General features: G+C 37.4%; 1 protein-coding gene across 2 annotated transcripts in view; it reads left to right on the plus strand.

Moving 5' to 3' along the window:
* Positions 1 to 21,270, plus strand: part of PPM1L (protein phosphatase, Mg2+/Mn2+ dependent 1L) — a 312,963-nt gene that overhangs the window by 78,399 nt on the left and 213,294 nt on the right. Inside the window, exon 1 of one of the 2 annotated variants that reach the window (XM_074405602.1) lies at positions 15,428 to 20,762. The exons of the other annotated variant lie outside the window; for it this stretch is intronic. Coding sequence (XP_074261703.1) covers positions 20,745 to 20,762 — 18 coding nt within the window. The 5' untranslated portion in view covers positions 15,428 to 20,744. Of the gene's footprint in view, positions 1 to 15,427; positions 20,763 to 21,270 lie in introns of those variants that run through there. 2 annotated transcript variants of the gene reach the window in all.

The following is a 21,270-nucleotide window of genomic DNA, read 5'->3' on the forward strand; positions in this document are numbered from 1 at the left end:
GTCAAAATATTTGAAGCAATGGATTGCAGTTTTCATATGTAATCCTTAAAAAAATTTCTTGCGGCTGGGTGCGGTGGCTCACGCCTGTAATCCCAGCACTTTGGGAGGCCGAGGCGGGTGGATCACAAAGGTCAAGAGATCGAGACCATCCTGGTCAACATGGTGAAACCCCATCTCTACTAAAAATACAAAACATTAGCTGGGCATGGTGGTGCGTGCCTGTAATCCCAGCTACTCAGGAGGCTGAGGCAGGAGAATTGCCTGAACCCAGGATGCGGAGGTTGCGGTGAGCCGAGATTGCGCCATTGCACTCCAGCCTGGGTAACAAGAGCGAAACTCCGTCTCAAAAAAAAAAAAAAAAAAAAAATTCTTGCTTAGCTGACATTTAAAAGACAGGGATGCTTTAATATAATACAACCACAAAAAAAAAATGGATCTTTTAAAATAAATTTTGGTTTAAAATGATACAGCTGAGTCCTGCAGTGGACCTAGGATTCAGCTTTCTCAGCTCTGCTAGTTTAGTTATCTACCTGTTTTTCACCTTCTAAAATTTTGTTTTTACTGATTTTTCTCCTTTTTTCGTTATATTTGTGGGCTTCTTTATCTTTAATCCCATTATTTTCTAGTAGAACTTTGGGAAGGGACAAGACTAAATATATATTTAATGTGCTTTTTTTAATTCCTTTTTTTTTTTTTACTAGTAATGGTATTATTAGTCATTGAGTTCTTACTGTATATCAGGTACTGCACTACATATATTATCTATATAATTTCATTTTATTATCTTGATAATCTAAGGAGCAAAGAGGCAAATGTGGGATCAGAACTAAAGTCTTCTGGTCGCAAAGCCTATATTCTTCACACTATAGCATACCCCCTCTAAGTTAAAAAAAATAAATTGGAAAAGATTTATACTACATGTAAATATTTTGTTTTTGTACTTTTTTATAGCACCATTTATTAATTTATAAATTATTTAAGATTAAGGGTAAATTACTCAGCACAATTTTCATTCTTTTGAAATATTTTCCTTTCAGGTTCTTTGTCTAAAAGCAGACTTCTTGGCAAATCACCAAATGAAATATTCTTTGTATGAAGAAATTAGTGTTTTTAAAAAGACAATATGAGGTCATCCCATGATCCAGAACTCTGTCATTTGAATACACCAAAATGTTCTTGTCTTCTCTTACCTTTGCTCCTTTAGTTATTGCTGTACCTTATAGGACACCTCCTATGATTAGGGTCCTTGGAGAAAAAGTTCTTAAAGATATGTTTTACATGTATTAGAAAAAATAAATGTATAGCAAGAGTGTTTCAGAGTCCAAAATTTTGATAGGTGCATTTGTTATTTAATATTATGTCATTGTCTTTAAGTTCTTTAAAAGTCTCTATCTCTTAAAAATCATTGCCTATTTATTCTTTCCTAACTTTTTTGAGCATTATGATAGTAAGTATACATGAGCAATGTAAATTGGAAGGCATATCTCAATTGTGAAATGTTGTCAAATAGAAGTTACCCTATTGTAAATGGTGATGTATATAGTTACATCATGGTGAAAATGTATTAGTAGCAATGACAACTAGCATGCACCCATTTGTAAGAATGTTGCAAATGGCTGGGCTCACCGCAGGTGCTTTGTTACGTTTATTTAACAAATAGTAGAGTGTCTCTTACATTCAAGGCAGTGTCCTCAGGCCTTGATGCATAAAATTGAATGTAAAATTAAGAAAAGTTGAATGAGAATATCTAAAAAGAAAAGCTAATTTAAAAGAACTATCTGTAAGAAAAATAAAATGAGATCAGGGGAAAACATATAAACAAAAACCATGAGACAAAAAAGCAGTATGAAAAGTGAATCTTAGAAGACAAAGTAAAAAAAAACAACAACAAAGGTCCCTATTTGTAAAGAGAAATAACTACCTTCTGTTATCTCAAGAGGAAAAAGAAGAAGCCTGCTTTACATAAATTAGTATGCAGAATTTGTAAAGGCACTGGATTCCTGGAAGGTTGCCAGTATAGCTTTTGTTGAGATGAAATTCAGGGGACTTTTTATTTATAGGAAACCAGTTAGTGTTTTTATCTATTCTTTAGTTATTTACTTTCTTTGATTTTTCTTAATGTTCTTCTTGATTACAGATTGCTAGAGTAGTAAATTTTCAAAAATAGTTGATAGATGATGTATTAGTACAAAGTAATACTTTGTATTTCTTAATATATTATACAAATGTATTAATTTGCTGTTGTTGTTGTATTTTTAGTAGAGATAGGGTTTTGCCATGTCGCTGTTCTCAAATTCCTGACCTCAAAGTGATCCGTCCACTTTGGCTTCCTAAACTACTGGCATTAAAGGCATGAACCACTGTGCCCGGCCTAAATGATTATGTTTATACTTTTAATTTATTGTCATGTATAATGATTCTTTATAAATTTCATTTTTCATTTTCCATATTTATTATACCATCATTAGTATAGAAATGTCCAGAAATTAGTATAATACTAATTGTTATCATTTCTTAAACATTTACCATATGCCAAGTATGCTGTGCTTTTTATATATTAGCTCATTTAATTCTGACAAGAATCCTGGAGCCCTTGACAAGAATGCCTTTCAGTACTAATGACGAGTTTCGATTTATCCTGTAAATTGGCTTATTTGAATCATCGCGGACATAATATCAAGAGACCAGGACTCCTGCTTTTATTATGCATTTCATATCGAGACAAAATTCTCATTGAATTTCAAAAAGAGTTATAAATTTATGGGAGTGCAATAGATTGAATATTTGTGTCCCCAAAATCACATGTTGAACTCTAATCCCCCAGTTGATAGTATTTGGAGGTGGGACCCTTGGGACAAAATTAGATCAGGAGTGCGGAACCCTCATGAATGGGATTAGTGTGCCCTGAAAAGAAGAGGGCGGAGAGTTAGTTTGCTCTTTTTCCCATGAGAGGATAGCATGAGAAATAGGCAGTCTGCAAACTGGTAGAGAGCCCTAACTGAAACCTGACCATTTTGGCTCCCTGATCTTGGACTTCCAGCCACTAGAACTATAAGAAATCAATTTCTGTTGTGTATTAGCTACCTGCCTATGGTACTTTTTTTATAGCAGCCTGAAGTAAGAGTGTTTATTAAGTGCTGAACCATTAGGTTGATGGTATTTTGAATGCATATTTTAGCACCATTAGTGTGTGATTAGGGCAGGGAATTCCCTAATGAGGGAAAGGTTATAGGCTAGAATCCTGTACATGTCTGTTTGCTCATCATATGGTTTAAGTCTGATCTTTTAATCTGGATCCTCACCTGACAATTGTAGGCCCTCAGTCATAAAGGGTGCCATATGAGAGAATATGGATGGATTACTGTACCTCCATCACGAGGATCATGGCCACAAATCAAAGCTTTGTCACTGAAAGCCTCTTTGGAAACTAATAGTTTTCTGTCTGCACATACAATGTATATAGATTGATGTTTTTCAGAACAAGAGCAGGAGATGGTTCTATTTTAGTATTATGAGACTAATTAAAAAAACTGTCTTCTAACATTCATGCCTTATATATTTATGTACTTTTTTAAAAGTCTCATATTTTTATACTCTCTTTCCTGCTTTGGGCCTCACTTTATTTCCCTCAGCTTAGTATTTTTGAAATTCTTCCTTTAGGGGTTTCTAAATATTCATATTTTAATTTGACTTTCCTTAATTTGGAATTCCATTTTACGCTCACAGGGCCTCAGTGTCGTAAATATGATGACGGCTCAGATGGTTAAACTGTGTGTCAAAAATATCTGTGGTCAGCTCAGTCACATGTAACATCCTTATATCCTGATGTATGCTGGCTTTCTCTATTCCTGACACGTCTTTTGGGGAAGATAGACAGATAGATAGATAGATGGATAAATGGCCATTTGCAGTGGAGTAATTTCTGTTTGTCTACTTTTCCCAGTTGAAATGTGAGTATTTGGGATCCTAAAATAGAACTTTAAGGTGTCAAAAATCTTAAATAATACTTTTTTTTTAATGGAGTCTCACTCTGTTGTCCAGTCTGGAATGCAGTGGCGTGATCTTGGCTCACTGCAACCTCTGCCTCCCAGGTTCAAGCAATTCTCCTGCCTTAGCCTCCCAAGTAGCTCGTACTATAGGCACATGCCACCAAGCTCGCCTAATTTTTTTTTGTATTTTTAGTAGAGATGGGGTTTCACCGCGTTACCCAGGATGGTCTTGATCTCCTGACCTTGTGAACCACCCACCTTAGCCTCCCAAAGTGCTAGGATTACAGGCGTGAGCCACCGTTTCTGGCCAATAATAATAATAATATTAACAAATTGATCATGATGATTGATAAAAATTTTAGATCAACATGAAATTGCCAATATTAGACAATTTTGACCTAAAAACGTGTCATTTTCTTATGATCTCACCTAAAATACTGTTAACAATAGCAACTCACTAGTATTGGTTGCTTACTACACCTGAGGACAGGTGCCAAGTGCTTTCATGCGTTGTTGCATCTTCTGATCTTGAGACAAGTATTGCTACCTCCCTTACGTTAAAGACAGTGGAACAAGTTAGAGATGTTAAGTAACTTTTCTAAAGTCACTAAGGGCAGCACTGTTAACTAATGTTTAACTTTGTTGTTATTTTGCCTGGCAGTGCTGATTAAATCAATAGAATATGATAAGATAAGAAGAAAGATAATAATGGTTGTACTGTTAAAACAGTGTCAGATGTAACACTTTTTTGAGCCAATGGTATTTGTAGTAATTTTAGCAACAGGAGATAAATGTACAAAGGCTCTTAGCTTCCTTTGCTCTGGCTATTTGTGAACCCTCCACACTCATGTCTAGTAACTGCTATAAAATAGGGCAGGATGCAGCCAGCTTCAGCTATATGAGCAGGGATCATTGTCTCTTCTCATTCTGGTTGGTTTTGCCAACCTTTGAATTTTCTAGGTGAGAGTTTGTCTTCCTGCTCAGACTTTTGAAACATGGATGTTCCTCACTGCCTAGCTGATCCGCATGGATCGGATCACTTTCTGCCTAGACTTGTGGTGCCTGCCAGACCTTGCACTGCAAGAAGATGCTAATTTGGGGACTGTTGGTTGACCCGACTACCCATGCCTTTGCATCACAGTCATGATTCCATTGTTTTCAGACATGATTCCACTGTAGGTAAAAGTAATAGTCTTACCTCTGAGATGAGTAAAATGAGAAGGCTTTCATGATAGACATTGTACTGGTGTTTGGGTAATCAAACCTTAATTGTTAAAATAACATGATAAATTGTAGTTTGGGCTCTAATATGGAATTTGGCCCATGGCTCAGAATGTGATTTGGGGTCTTTGTAAGACCTTGGCTTAAAGATGCAATTTGTTTTAACTTTTCCTTTTATTATGCTTTCTAACATCCTTAGAGGCCATTAGAACAATTGGTAAATTGAGTGTAGTAAATGAAATAAGATGTTTAATAAAATTAATGAATATGGAGCTATATTAATAATAAAATTCACTGTTAAGCAGATGAATTCCATTCCTGATAGAATCATTATTCAAAGTCCATTTAGATTTATTCCATCATTTTGTCTGTTAAAGTTCATTTTTTAAGGTAATGTGATTTTGGAGTAGGGAGTGAAACAAATTGTGGAAGTGTTATCTGCTGGTACCACTGTCTGGTTTTTCTTATTTAAAATTACTGTCTTCAAAAGAAAATGTACATTTACAACACTCATTGAAACAAATTTACTGGATAGTGGCAGCAGTCCCTGGATGAAAAACAGCATTGCAAAATTTGACTTAGTTTTATCACTACCAAGAATTGTTATTAGATCTCCTGTACAGAATTATCAGCTATAGATAGAAATCAGCTAATTTGATGAGGAGGCTGTAGGTCTGCAGATAATTGAACAAATATATCATGGTTTAAAAAAACACACATGAAATGACAGTAATATTGAATAGGGCCAAGCAAAGAAAAGAAGGGGGAAAGAAAGGAAAAAAGAAAATATAAAAGAAGAATTACGGATTTGTGTGTGACAAAATGTGGTTCCAATACTGGCCTACTTAACACACTTTCTCACTAGGACACCATTGTTCTTTCTCAAACTTTTTTTGCTTGGCTGCTTTCCTTGCCCGTTTAGAAGGAGGATAGCTCACTCTCTCCTGCTGTGGTCCTTTGACCAGAGACTAATGTTGCTGAGGCCAAAGGGGAAGTAATGGAATTTTGCATCTGCAAATGTCATTGGCTTCCAGCAGAAATCCTCCTGTTGTCCTCTGAGATGTTTTTTTACTGGCTGATTTAAAAAAATAATAATGTAAAGAGTCTTCTTTAGATTGACCAGTAATACTTTTCTTGTTACCTTCTCTTTTCCCTCTTTTGTAGGGATGGCATGCCTTGATTTACAAAATGAATATCGGGAAAGTATTTTGGTATAAGAGTGTGTGTGTGTGTGTGTGTGTGTGTGTGTGTGTGTGTTGTGTATGTGTATATGTATGTATTTTAAGCTCCAAGGGTAAGAGTTACACAACTGAGGAAAATGTGTGTATACTCTAATATCCAGAAAGACTGCTACTTTTTAAAGATGACACTTGGAGAGGTAAGAAAGAAAGAATAAAAGTATGTGGCCAAATAATAATGCCTGACAAAGTGATGGCTATTAAACTGTGTTTTCATGTAGGCCTCTCATACTCTATCTAATTGACTAATGACTGAAACAGATTAATGTGTGTAGAAACCAGATGGGTCAGTGGGTGTATTAGGCCATTCTTGTGTTTTGTTAAAGGAATACTGGAGGCTAGATAATTTATAAAGAAAAGTTTAATTGGCTTATAGTTCTGCAGGCTGTACAAGCATGGCACTATATCTGCTTGGCTTCTAGGGAGGCCTCATGGAATTTTTACTCAAGGTAGAAGGTGAAGTGGAAAAGGCATGTCACATAGTAAGAGCAGGAGCAAGAGAGAGAGGTAGGGGAGAGGCTCCACACACTTTTAAACAACCCGATCTCACAAGAATTCACTCATTGTTTTGAGGACAGTGCCCAGCCTCTGCCATGAAGGATCTACCCCCATGACCCAAACACCTCCCACCAGGCCCTACCTCCAGCATTGGGGATTACATTTCAGTGTGAGACTTGGTGGTGGTGGTGGGGGGGTCATCCAAGCTCTCAGTGAATTAGTGTTTTTTGATGCTATCTATATAAGGATAGTGTTTAAGCATCTTTAGAAATAGCAGGTATTAAGCTACTTTACCTGCTGCTTTACTATGTATGTATTTCATGCCTTGCTTGACCATATTTACCAAACCTTAAGTCATGACAACTTATCTAAGAATAGGTGTATGGTGTTTATATGGATAGTGTGACAGTGTTTAGAATTGGGACTATCCTATGGAATTCATACACTGGGCAAGCAATCACCAAGTCCTTACTGAATGCCTACAATATACCAGGCATTATGTGGGTGCTAAGGATGCATTGGTGACAAAATAGGAAAAATCCTTTGTTCTCTAAAACAGAGCAATAGACAATAAATAAGTAAAAAGTGGTATCTGTTAGATAGTGTTAGGTAGTACGGAGAAAAGTCATAAAAAAGGGCTAGCAAGTATTGCTGGGGGTGGGTAGAGATTGTAATTTTTAGTAGGAAGTGAGCCTTATTCACACCTGGGACAGACACATGGTCATGGTACCACTTACATGTTCTGCCCAGGCACAGCTCTTGAGTTTCCTGCATTATTTCCGGAGACTCCATAAACCTGCTCAGACCTCAAGAAAAGAGAACCTTTCAGCACATAGAAATAGGTAGAGCCACTAAAAGCTAAACCAGAGCAAAACACCCCAAACACCTTTTATTATAATAGGTGGCCAAAAAGCCAAAACTAAGTAGCAAATATCCAGATATTCTAAGAAAATGCATATATATATATATATATATATTTTTTTTTAAAGAAAAACTCCTAATTTAAACATTTCTACCTGGATCCCTGTACCTCCAACAGGATGGTCATTCTTAACTTAGTAAAGGAAACCAGCGATTAGAAGTAAGCAGTAATTGCAGGGCAAGGAAATCACATGGTGAGAACATGATACATGTTGTCACTGGCACAGGAAGAGCAAGCAGTGGAAGGCTGTGGTCTCGGTATTTCAGAACGTGCCCTGTACTTGCTGCTTGCCTCTGCCTGTTGTTTCCCTACCTTTTCCTTGGGTTTCCTTTACCTGGAATGCCCTCCTCCTTGTTTTTGTTTAGCAAAACTCTACCCTAGATAAAAAGATGTAAATAAAAGGCCCAGATAAGAAACTCCATCCTTGATAAAAGACCTAGCCTTTTATGCCTGTTTCTGTGGCATACAGCACCAACTAATGCTCAATAAATGTGTAATACGTCAATGAGAGAATCCAGTGAAACAAGGGAGCACAAGTGGCATGTACCTACTTCATTTCTCTGTCCACAAGTAGCTGTCAGAAGTGACATTTCCAGGCTTTGTCCTTTGTCCCATCTCTGATTTAGACACACTCTGTTTTCACACTCTTCTGATTAAAACAAAGGAAAACTGTAGTTAAGGAGGCTGGAAGACAACTCACTCAACTAACAGAGAGGGAGGCACTTTTGCGTTTGTGTTTTTGAGTGGATATCAGATACAATTTACTCTTTTCCCGTCTACCTTTAAAACATGGCTGATTTTCCCTTATCAGGGCCTTCTGTTTCCTTCTTGCCTCACTAACTCCCTTCTCATCCTGCAGGTAGACAGGCTGGAACAGGATTTCATTTGTAGCCTGTCAGCTCTTCTTGTCAGCTGGCAGAGATATGGTTGAGCATTAAGAGGGTTTGGGAGGTAAAGTTATTAAGGGAGCAGCAGCTTCGGTTTATCAGGAGGTGGGATGTGGGGGATGAATACACAGATATTTTCCAGGTCATTAAAGAGAGCAAAAATCCCAAGTTTTTGTCCCATTGGCATGCCTTTTCTGGCCTGTTCTTTTAACACATTAGGGTGTCCTTCACACATGCTGCACCTCAACTTGCAAAGGTACAGCCTGGCAGCTGCGTCTCAGCAATGGGAAGCAAAGTGTATTGGCCTGTCACAGCAGAGCTGAAATCCTTGGGGCAATTGAGAAAACAAGAAGAAATCCCAAAAGCCTTGGCATGATGAATCTTGGCTTTGTGAGCTGACTTTGTTCTCTGCTTAGACATTTCTTTGAGTATAGTGGTTTTAAAAAAAAAGCCTAAGGATTTTCTATTGTTACCATTCCTTCTTATCATCCTTACAGTCTTTGTTATAGCTACTATTATGGAATGTCAACCCTGAACCAACTGTGGTCCCTGTGCTGTACATGGATTAGCTCATTTAATCCCCTAATAATCTTGCCAAGGAAAGGTTGACTTTGAGCCTTTAACCATAATCTAGTACTACACCAGAAAGAAAAAGCACATGAAATTTCCTAGTGGAGTCATAGGTTTGAGGTAGGTTAAAGCCATGAAGGAAAGTCATTTGTAAACTGGAGTATATTATGTTATTCCCACCATACTCTGAAAGTTTAGAATATATATATTCAGATTAATGGAAGAGAAACAAGATAAATCATAATTATGCTGTGTTACTATAAAATCTGAGGATTTTCCATTTTTTGGCAAATTTTATGGTCTTAAGATTCATGTGAGGTGATAGGTCAGAGTCTATCCTCAGTCTACTGTTGCACCTGCTGCAGTGGAGAAAACTAAGACCTAAAAATTGTACTCAAGGCTTTTATTTTTTTGTGGAATATTGTTGTTATGTTTTCTCATGCAATTTTAAGACTACTTTAAATAGTTTAGAAGTAGTCTTATCTGCTACTTGTAAGCATGAATAAGATTACAGCAGTAGTAGACTTAAAGAGTATTTAAAAACTATTTAAAGCAGCTTTCTAATTGTCCACTTTAGCACAGATTATAAATCAACAAAAACATTTCCTGAATTCCATGCCAGAAACTGTGTTAGGTGTTGAAGATGAAATTCAGCTGAGCAGTACCAACTGTAGCCTGCACATACCTTGGACAGCACCCAAGAGGGTTTAATATTGGATGGATTGGAATGCTCTTGTTTATACGTGTTTCATAGTTGCTAGGAAGAGCCACAGGGTTTTCATTGGTGGACACATATTTAAAAGTCAATGTATGTATGCTCTGACTTAATTTTTTAACTACAATCAGTGATGAGTTGGATGTTCCCAACACGAAGAAATGATAAATGTTTGAGATGATGGATATGCTAATTGCCCTGATCTGATCACTGTACATGATATATATCGAAATATCAAAAAGAAATTAGTGATGAGTTTGGACAAGGGAATATTAAGTGTGATTTGAGTATGAGCTGATGGCAATAGAGGCTTTGTTCATATATTTTTTCCTTTTGTCAGTAGTCCTTTGTAATGCCCCAGTATCATGATTTAATTTGAATGGAATTAAGCTTAAACAGTTCAAAATTATATAGTTAAGACATTCTATTTCAAATATTATTCCAAGTTAATTTAAGCCAACTAGCATGACCTCTGCTACACAAAGGCTGGTACAAAAAGGATTTTGAGGAGCACGTGGCCAGGACCCTCAAGGGAGCCAATTAGATGTCTCTCCCTCTCACCCCTGACCACTGGGTCCCCCCAATCTTCCCCACCCAGTAATCTGTTAGGCCAGCTTCTCGAGTCTGAAAGGCTGTTTGTGAGAAGCTCAGGGTCTGTGTGAAACAATGAGCAGACATGTAAGAAATTTAGGTTTGAATGTCAACCATTTCTTGTTTAGCACCTGTGTTATCTTAAGGAATCTTAAGCTGATTTTGTTTTCTCATCAGTAAAATGTATATGATATGCCCGACATGTTCCAGGCATTGTTGGCGGTCTCACTTCAGCCCCTAGCAATCCCCAGCTGGGGAATGGTGCTAGAGTGGGTACCCTGTATTGTTCTACAAGTACTATTTATGAAGTTAATGATAGTCACTGGTTTTTATATTGATTGCAGTTGGGAATATAGTATTTTCAATACAAGTCAGGTATAATGACTTATAACGAAAATACGATTGGATTTACTTATTGAATACCACGTATGTAGCAGACTTTGTGGGGTAGATTAGAGATGTAAAGATGAGTATATGTTCATTTTATTCAGGGAACTCACAGTTTATTAAGGAAAGCAGATGTTAAGTTAACTAACTAGAGTATGGTGAAATGTTTTACTCTCTGAATGGATACACTGCTATGTAGAGTGGCAGTGGAGGAGAAGAAATAGGACTCTGCTTGTTGGGATGGGGAACTCAGGCCAGGTAAGGCTTTTCCGAGATGTCATTTAGCTGGGCCTTGGGATATGATGGAGTTCAGAGAAAGCAAGGTGGTATGGAAGGGCATTCTAGGTAGAAGTGATAGCCTGAGGACAGGCATGGAGCTCAGAGGGTGCCTGGTATACTCTTGGAGTTATGGGGAATCCACTGTGGCTGGATTTTAAGGTATTTGGGATTGTACAGGTGAGACTGGAAATGTAGTTTGAGACATACCTTGTTCTTGTTTTTAATTTTATGAGTTCCAAAAACAATGTTAATGCATTTTTTTGAGATGATTGTAAATTCACAGGAAGTTGCAGAAATGGCACGTAGAGTCTCTTGAACCCTTCACTAAGCTTCCCCCAATGATAACATTATGAATAATTTCGATAAAAGATTAAAAGTAGATATTAGCATTGGTACAATAATGTTAACTGGACTACAGAATTTGCATTCACTTTTTACCAGTTTTTAATTATTAATTTTAATATTAAGTTCTGAGATACATGTGCAGGATGTGCAGGTTTGTTACATAGGTAAATGTATGCCTTGATGGTGTGCTGCACCTATCAACCCATCACCTAGATATTAAGCCCAGCATGCATTAGCTATTTTTGCTATTGTTCTCCCTCCTTCAACCCCACCCCCCAACAGGCCCCAGTGTGTGTTGTTCCCTTCCCTGTGTCTATACATTCTCATTGTTTAGCTCCCACTTACAAGTGAGAACATGCGGTGTTTGTTTTTCTGTTTCTTCCTTAGTTTGCTGAGTATAATGGCTTCTAGCTCCATCCATGTCTCTGCAAAGGACATTATCTCATTCTTTTTTATGGCTGCATAGTATTCCATGGTGTCTGTATACCACATTTTCTTTATCCAGTCTATCATTGATGGGCATTTGCATTGATTACATGTCTTTGCTCTTGTGAATAGTGCTGCAGTAAACATAAGTATGCATGTATCTTTGTGATAGAATGATTTATATTCCTTTGGAAGTATACCCAGTAATGAAATTGCTGGGTCAAATGGTGTTTCTGGTTCTAGATCTTTGAGGAATCACCACACTGTCTTCTACAATGGTTGAACTAATTTACATTCCCACCAACAGTGCAAAAGCATTTCTCTTTTTCCCACAACCTCACCAGCATCAGTTGTTTTTTGTCTTTTTAATAACCCCCATTCTGACTGGCATGAGGTGGTATCTCATTGTGGTTTTGATTTGCATTTCTCTAATGATCAGTAATGTTGAGCTTTTTTTCAAATGTGTGTTGGCTGCATAAATGTCTTCTTTTGAGAAATGTCTGTTCATGTTGTTTGCCCACTTTTTAATGGGGTTGTTGTTTTTTTTTTCTTGTAAATTTGTTTAAGTTTCTATAAATGCTGGATATTAGACCTTTGGTAGATAGATTGCAAAAATTTTCTCCCATTTTGTAGGTTACCTGTTTGCTCCGATGATGTTTCTTTTGCTGTACAGAAACTCTTTAGTTTAATTAGGTTCCATTTGTCAATTTTTTCTTTTGTTCCAATTGCTTTAGGTGATTTTGTCATGAAATCTTTGCCTGTGCCTATGTTCCAAATGATATTGCCCAGATTTTTTCTGGGGTTTTTATAGTTTTGGGTTTTACATTTAAGTCTTTAATTCATCTTGAGTTATTTTTTATATAACGTGTAAGGAAGGGGTCCAGTTTCAGTTTTCTACATATGGCTAGCCAGTTTTCCCAGCACCATTTATTAAATAAGGAATTCTTTCCCCATTGCTTGTTTTGTCAGGTTTGTTGATGATCAGATGGTTGCAGAAGTGCAGTCTTATTTCTAAGTTGGTCTATGTTTTGCCAGTTTTTGCATGCATTTGTGTGTGTGTGTTTGTATGTGTATGTGTGTGGTTGTTTGTAGTTCCATCACCACAAAGGAACTTCCTTGTTCTCTCCATTTGTATTCATATCTCCTCTCCTCCTGGAAACCACTTATCTGTTCTCCATCTGTATAATTTTATCATTTTGAGGATGTTATTAAGTGCAGTCATACAATATGCACTTAATACTCAGTATGTAACTTTTGAGATTGGCTCTTTTCCCTCCACTGCACGTAATGTTCTTGAGATCCATCCAAGTTTTCTCATGTGTCAATAGTTTGTTCCTTTTCATTTCTGTGTAGCATTTTATTGTATGAATGTGACATAGTATGTCTAATCATTCACCTATTGAGAGACATTTGGGATGTTGCTAGTGTTGGATTATTATGAATAATGCTGTCATGAACATTCATGTCCAGGTTTAGTGTAAACATAGGTTTTTTTTTCTGTTGGATAAATACACAAAAGAATAATTGTTGGGTCATAAGGTAAGTAGTTTAGTTTTATGATAAACTGACAAACTACTACTACTTTTTTTTTTTTTTTTTGCAGAGTGGGGTTTTGAATATTTGGGAGGAATACCAAATCCATGACATCAAGCTCTTTGTAGTTTGTTTTAGACATGGATTTGCATCCTGCTCTGAAAGACCATTGCATAGTGGTCAGTTCTTTAGCTCTTAAGCAGTGAGTATGTTGAGTATCCACATCTCACTGTGATTTTAGTATTTTCTATAATGACTCTTGCTACTTTACTGAGGCTGTGATCTGCAGAGCCAGTCATAGGGGTAAGCTATAAAGTATTTTTAGAATAACTTAAAATTTTTACTTGTATTTCTAAAATAACATGAAGGAAATACATAGCTCACCCCAATATTTCATATAAATTGCCATTTCTTCTCTATTCAGCTGCCCTCGCACCTGTGGCTCTTTTATTCCCTTTTAAGATGCTGTACCATCATCCATGCATTTTATTTCTCCTCATCTGCTGTACCTTCTTACCAACTGATCTCTTATCTTGTCCACTTCTCTCTACCACAGACTTCTCCTAAGAATTTCCTCTTCTTATTTTTGCCTTTTTATTCTATTGATTATGTTGCCATTCCTAACCCCACCACTTAGTTGATTCTGCATCATAGAAGCTAGCTTAACAGCATATTATCGTGGATGTGAATATATTTTTGAGTAGGGAATATGATCAGGAGTTCTATAGTCTCTTTCCAAAAACATTTTTTAGAGACAAATCTTTTCTTCTGAATATTTGTTTTGTTTGGAACATCTCTGCTCTTACTCTAAATCACAGTGACATTATTCAGCGGGTATCTAGGAACACCCTGGATAATCTGCTTTTTGATCACATCCCATGACTTCTTCTTCTTCTCTGTCTGGCCAGAAATTATTATGTCCATTTTTTTTCCAGGCCAGCTGATATTTGAGGACTGGAATATCTTTTCGGGTATCTTATTAGTTAGAAATAAATGATTGGCTCTAACTATGACAGATAGGAAACTGTTGCTCACAAGCAGTCATCCCAAGGAAACAAAGCTCTGAAGGCTCCCAGAAGTATTTTTAAGAAGTAGGAAGCTGCTCTTGAATTTATTGCTTTTGTTTAGAAGGAAAGGATGAGAGAGAGAGAGAGAAAGCTCAGCAGCATGAATACTGGGCAGGGGACTTCAGAGCCTTTTGCTCTATTACTGATCTTGTGGCTCTCTAGCAAGAAGTCTCTTGTGCCTTTGAGCAGTTCATTTTATCAGATTTCCATCATCTGTAAAATGTACCAACTTGATTGAATTTTACAATCTCTAAAATTTTGATATCAGTGATTCACAGATACAGAGAAAGTAAATGAATTGTCTAAAGTTACGTGATTTACCCATTGCAGAGCCAGCCCTCACCCCTCTAGGTCCTTGTAGTTCTTCTTATATATGGGTAGTAGATTAGCTAAGTGTAGTTTGGACACTTTCTGTGCTTTCTGAGTGGACTCCTCACTAATCCATCTTTAGTCAATCAAGCACTCTTGGTTATTACTTAAAGTGACAACATTCTAAGAATTTTTAGGTTCTTTAGACTAGTTGGTTTCCTTTTTCTGACCTGTTGGTGAGTTTTTGCCAATCTCATGTGACAAAGATTGTGGAAGTCCTAAATAACGCTCTTTAAAATCTTTTTTTTTTTTTTTTTTTGAGACAGAGTTTCGCTCTTGTTACCCAGGCTGGAGTGCAATGGCGCGATCTCGGCTCACCACAACCTCCGCCTCCTGGGTTCAGGCAATTCTCCTGCCTCAGCCTCCTGAGTAGCTGGGATTACAGGCACACGCCACCATGCCCAGCTAATTTTTTGTATTTTTAGTAGAGACGGGGTTTCACCATGTTGACCAGGATGGTCTCGATCTCTCGACCTCGTGATCCACCCGCCTCGGCCTCCCAAAGTGCTGGGATTACAAGCTTGAGCCACTGCGCCCGGCCTGACGTTCTCTAAAATCTTAATGCAAATTGGTATTCTACTTCTTTTCTTAGAGACATTAGCTCCACTGGAGTAAGAAGACACAAATGCTTATTTCATCTTAAAAATCAGTTATCTTGCCTTACAACATAAAGTAGTATTTACCTCATTAAATTATTTGAGTTTCACCTTGACATTTTTTCTTCTCTGTTTGTCCCACCCACCCCACTGTTACTTTGTTAATATTTTTCTTTAAATGGACTTACTTTATTTTACTTAAGTAAAAAATTTGATAACTCTGAACTCACAGCTTGATTTATGATGGTTGTTTCCAATTCACTTTAAATAATAAGCGATATATAAAGCTTTCTTGTACCACCTGAAGCCTTCTCATGTATACATACAATACTTTGGGAAACTTTGCATAGGACCATCTGGGTCTGATGGTTGAATGGTAAGAGAAGGGAGGAATAAAAAAAATGAGAAACAAAAATGATACTGTTACAAGCTTATAAGTCATATGGGTAATAAATTAGAATGGAAACGTGAGTTTGTAAAGACAGATAAATGAATTTCCTTGACTTCAAGCCCCTATTATCGTCAAGATAATGTTGTGCATGTAAAGAAGGAAGTCTAACAAAATGGCATTCCATTCTGGGGCTTAAATGCTTGCCCTTGCTTCTTTTTATGACTCTTGCTTTATTGAATAGCACTGGGGTCATAAGGCCCCAGTAGATGTAAATGCTATGCTGTACATCTTGTCAGGAAGGCCAGCCTTTGTGTCAGGAGGAGGAATGCTTGTCCTTGTTGCAAGAAGGTAAAACAGGCAGAAGCAAATGAGGTCAGATTTAGATTGCCAAGCCTTCGGTGGGACCCTTGGAGGTCAGAACACAGACAAAGGGTAACAGGAAAGCCTGATTAAGAGCAAGAGATGGGTAGGGCTGGCTTCATGGGCATGTGACCATGTGAACTTGTGGTTGCACAAGTTCCCATGCCTAGAAGGGCCCTGAACTTGGCTTAATGCTCTGCTGTTACTGTCTTGAAATTCTTATTAATTTTTTAATGAGGAACCTTGTATTTTTATTTTGCTCTGGGCCCTGTAAATTATGTAGCCAGCCCTTGGTATGGGGTAGACAGATGCTATGGAAGACTTTGTGCTTTAGGTTCATGGGGTAGATAGAACTGGAAGAGTAATAACTAGATAATAAGTTGCAAAAAAAGAAAAAGCTTTCAGCCGCTTACTGGTGGTATCTCTTCTGATTGACCTTAGTGTATAGATTAAAGAATTTAACATTGGACTCCAGGATTTTTTTTGCCTTAAATTCCTAGGCTCCCTGACTAACTTCCTTCCATAGTTATGGAGTAGTAGAAGAAATGGCAAATTATATCTGGAAAACATGGACGATGGAATGAATAGATCTCTGAGAACTTGAAAAAATTATGTAGTAAGTTTGTTCCTGATGAGTTAAATTGTAAAACCAACTCATAGTGGATTAAGTAGGGGTTTGCATGTAAATATCCACAAAGGGTGGCTTTAAGACAACAGAGAGTGATGGGCAGTAGGGTGATGGTGGGCACCCAAGGAAACAGCACGTTTAAAGGAATATCTGTATTGAATTTCAGCCTATAATTGTCAAGTTATGTTCAGTCATGTTATTTTCCTTATAGCTAAAAACCTTCCAGGTTTTTAAGGAGTGGTTGGAAATCTGGATTTTTGACTGTGATATTTTCCAACTATATAAAAAAACACAACTATGTGGACTATGTCTGAGTTGAATTCATTTTAATCCTTAAGTGGACTTTTTGAAAACTTCTGAAGATTAATATAAGAAGTGACCATTCAAATTACTGTTTTAGGGAGGGAGTCATAGCAGTATGAGGCCATCCCTAGTAAGGAGATGGAGTTAGAGTTGCCAGTGGATATTGCAGATTATGATACTGCAGGAGCTCTATATTTTCTATATTGGAGAGTGTTGGGGGTTGAAAAGGGGCTTGCTTTTGAGAACTTAAGCTATGGTTTGAATGTGTCCCCAGATTTCATGTATTGGAAATTTAATCTCCAAATTTATATGTTGATGGCATTCGGAAGTGAGGCCTTTGGAAGATAATTAGGATTAGATAAAGTCATCAGGGTGGGCCTCCCATGATGGGACTGGTGCCTTTATAAGAAGAGGAAGAAAGACCTGAACAACTTGCCTTCTCACCATGGGATGTCCTCCGCTATTTCATGACATGACAAGAAGGCCCTCATCAGTTGCTGGTGCTATGCTCTTTGACTTCCCAGCCTCCAGAACCATTATCTTTATTGTTTATAAATTATCCAGTTTGTGGTAGTTGGTTATAGTGACAGAAAACAGACTAAGACAACTTATTTTGGAATTATGTTTGCATAGCAGACTCATTGTTTTTACTTAGATTATATGATATAGTCATAAGAAGTAGCCAACCTTTCTAGTACATTTTCTCTACACCTTATATAAGATTGAAAAACAAGCAATTGCCCATCTCTAGGAGTGGGTGGGAAAATCTCAGGACTGCTGGAGTCTAAGGGGATATTTAAAAAAAGTTCTCACACCCTCAGACCAGTCTTTTCCTGCCACTTTCATGGTTTATTGTTAAAACAAGGTCATCAGTATTATGGATACATCAGGCCTTCTTAGCCTGATACTATTAAATGTGCAGTTTATTTTGTGATTTCCCAATGATTTTGTGCTCATCTTCTGAATATGATTTGACATCCCAACTGGATTGGTCAGAGGGAGGGAATGAGTAGGTCCTGCAGTTTAAAATATAGGTGTTTCTGTGACTATTGTTAATTATAACGTAATAAATTGACATTCTAGTGTTGTACAGCAGTCTTGTGACTGTGGTTAGTGAATTTGCCAGTGAAATTTCAAATGTTGGTCAGCTGACACACTCAATTTTGAACTTGGGCAGCTCAGAAGCAGACCCTAGACTATAGCAAACTGGTCAAAGTAATGAATGTCATTTTGGGAGTCCCCTTGGAAGGCCTTTCCCTAGGTGACATAAAAAATATATCTTGAATGTATGCATCTTTCCTATTTGAATTTGTTTAGTGATAGAGTTGAGACATATGGTTTATAAAAGTTGGAGTAGAGAGGGATAGTCCCTGGAAGTGTTAATAGGATTTCAGATAATTTTGGAAAATGCTGGTTTAAGTGAAGGTAACTGATTGCTTTATAAGAGGACTTTTCCAGAACATTGAATCTTCTAATGAGTCATCCAGTAGGAACACATGGTTGTTTCTCAACCTCATTTGCTAATGGTACCTTTAAAATGTTTCCTTGGCAACACTTTTGGAAAACATGATGAAATATTTACAAAATATAGCCTTAAGATGCAGTGAAATTGTGGTATTTCTGGAATTTTCCTGGTGTCTAGTCAGTTTTGAGAAATTTGTGCTGAATCCCAGTTTGCACTGCGTTTCATAAGACCTGCAAGAGGGTTCTGGAATCCACAGGAATGACCATTTGCTCACTAGGTATCTGTATTAGTCAGAGTTCTTTGGAGACACAGAACCAATAGGATATAGATACAGGTATACATATAGGTATAGATATATGAGCAGCGATTTATTAGAGGGACTGGCTCACACAATTCTGGAGGCTGAGAAGTCCTACGGTAGGCTGTATGCAAGCTGAAGAACCTGGGAAGCCAGTGGCATGGCTTAGTTCAAGTCGAAAGGCCTGAGAACAAGGGAGAACCAAGGCCTGGTGTAACTCTCAATCTGTGGCTAAAGGGTTGAGAACCTGGGGGTGCTGCTGGTGCAAGTCTCCAAAGGCTGGAGAACCTGGAGTTCATATGTACAAGGGCAGGAGAAGATGGGTATTCTATCTCCAGGAGACAGAGAAAGAAATAGAGAGAGAGAGAGAGAGAGAGAGAGAGAGAGTAAGAATTTGCCTTTCTTCTTTTTTGTTCTATCTGGGCTGTCACTTGAAATTAATCATCACAGTACATGAACCTGGAATTTTTCCAGTGCAGATCCCATGGCAGAAATGGAATTTAGTAATCTGGAATTGGGAATCTGGATCTACATATTGTGAGTCAGGTTGGAATTGCCAGAGTCCAAGACTTTTTTTAATCTGTATATATCTTCTGATAGCTTACTTCTTGAAAAGGAACTTTCCAGGTTGAACATGCAATACTTATTAAGACCCATTCCAGAGCCCAGCTGTGTTCTCACAGATAGGACTCAATGAGCACAATGGCACAATGGTTAAATCTATCTTTATGGAGATTTTTTTTTTTTTAGAGGATTGGTGATTAGATTATAGAGCGATATGGTTTTATAGACATTCATGTTACTTTCTTTGATTCTAGAATAAGGAAAAAGAATGCAAAGCTACATTTCTTAATATGTACTGGTGATTGCCGGTACAGCCCAATTGAATATTTTAAGTATGTAATGACAACATTGGGAGGAAAATTGATTAGTACTTTTAAAACAGCAGGAAAATTATTTCTGCCCAAGCATTGATTAGTCTTTGAATGTGCTTTCTTATAATTCTTTTCTTCTGTAGACTGTAGGGTGCAGCACAGTCATATTTTATGCAGAGTCAAGCAGAGAAACCTACTTGCCGCTATTAAACTTATTGCTGCCTTTTTCAGCTGGTGCAAATAACTTTGTCTTCAGTAGTTACACTATCCTGACTTGATAACACATCAGGAATTCTTTGTTTTATTTTGATTAAAGAGACTAAAGGGACTTTTGTCTTATATGAAATGTGAAAACAGTGAAACACTGAATTTTTTCGATGACATGTATTCCTCCTTTGGCTTATAAATATCAATTTGTTTAGCATCCTTGCATGAGTGCTTTAAATTTTATTGGCTGAAGCTTAGGTAATATTAATTTGCTCCTGGTTAAATGTTATATGAAATATAGGAATAAAGAAAACTGAGGTCCTTACCATCAGGGAACTTATATATTTGAGGAGTTAAGACAGAAATAAGATAAATAGGAAAGTTTATGATGAGCCCTGGATGAGTAGCTTGGAATATTACGTAACCAGTATAAGGTTTCAGAAGGAGAGAGATTTTGTGTGTATGCATCCTGAAATAGGGAGGACTCATGCAGAAGCTAGAACTTGGAGATAGAAAGAATTCATCCAGGTGGAGGAGGGTAGGAGGGATGCTGGTGGCATTGGCAGAGATGGCTAGACCAGAGCATGCCTGCTTTTTCAACAGTGAGTAGATCTGTTTGGCTCTAATAGAGGACTCATCACAGTGGGTAATGAATAATGGGAAATAAAACTAGAGAGGTAGTTGAATTCAAACTGGGAAGGGCTTTGAATGCCAGGCAAGGGATTTGGACTTTATTCTGTAAAGAATGGATGAACAGTGAAGGTTCTTAGGAATAAGAAGAAAATGGAAGAAATGGCTGTGTAGTTTAGTTAGAGCAGAAGCAGCATACAGCTCTGAACCCAAGTGCCTTAGATGGAAGATAAGGGCAAAAGGAACAATATGCAAGCTCTGTCTTCCGCTGAGATACAGGAAGAAGTTAGCTGCTTAATTCTCTTTATTTTTCCTTCTCTCTTTTGAGGCTTGTATTAAACCTGTTTTTCAGTCTTAAAATGCATTAATTCAAATTTGACCTTCCTTACTGCCTGATAGTTGAATACCCAAAGCTATTTTCAGTTGTTCCAGATTGTCACAGGTTTTGATGTCTAGGTGCCAACTGGAAGGGCCAAACCT

Source organism: Saimiri boliviensis, chromosome 9, assembly GCF_048565385.1.
Source record: "Saimiri boliviensis isolate mSaiBol1 chromosome 9, mSaiBol1.pri, whole genome shotgun sequence".
NCBI lineage: Eukaryota > Metazoa > Chordata > Mammalia > Primates > Cebidae > Saimiri > Saimiri boliviensis.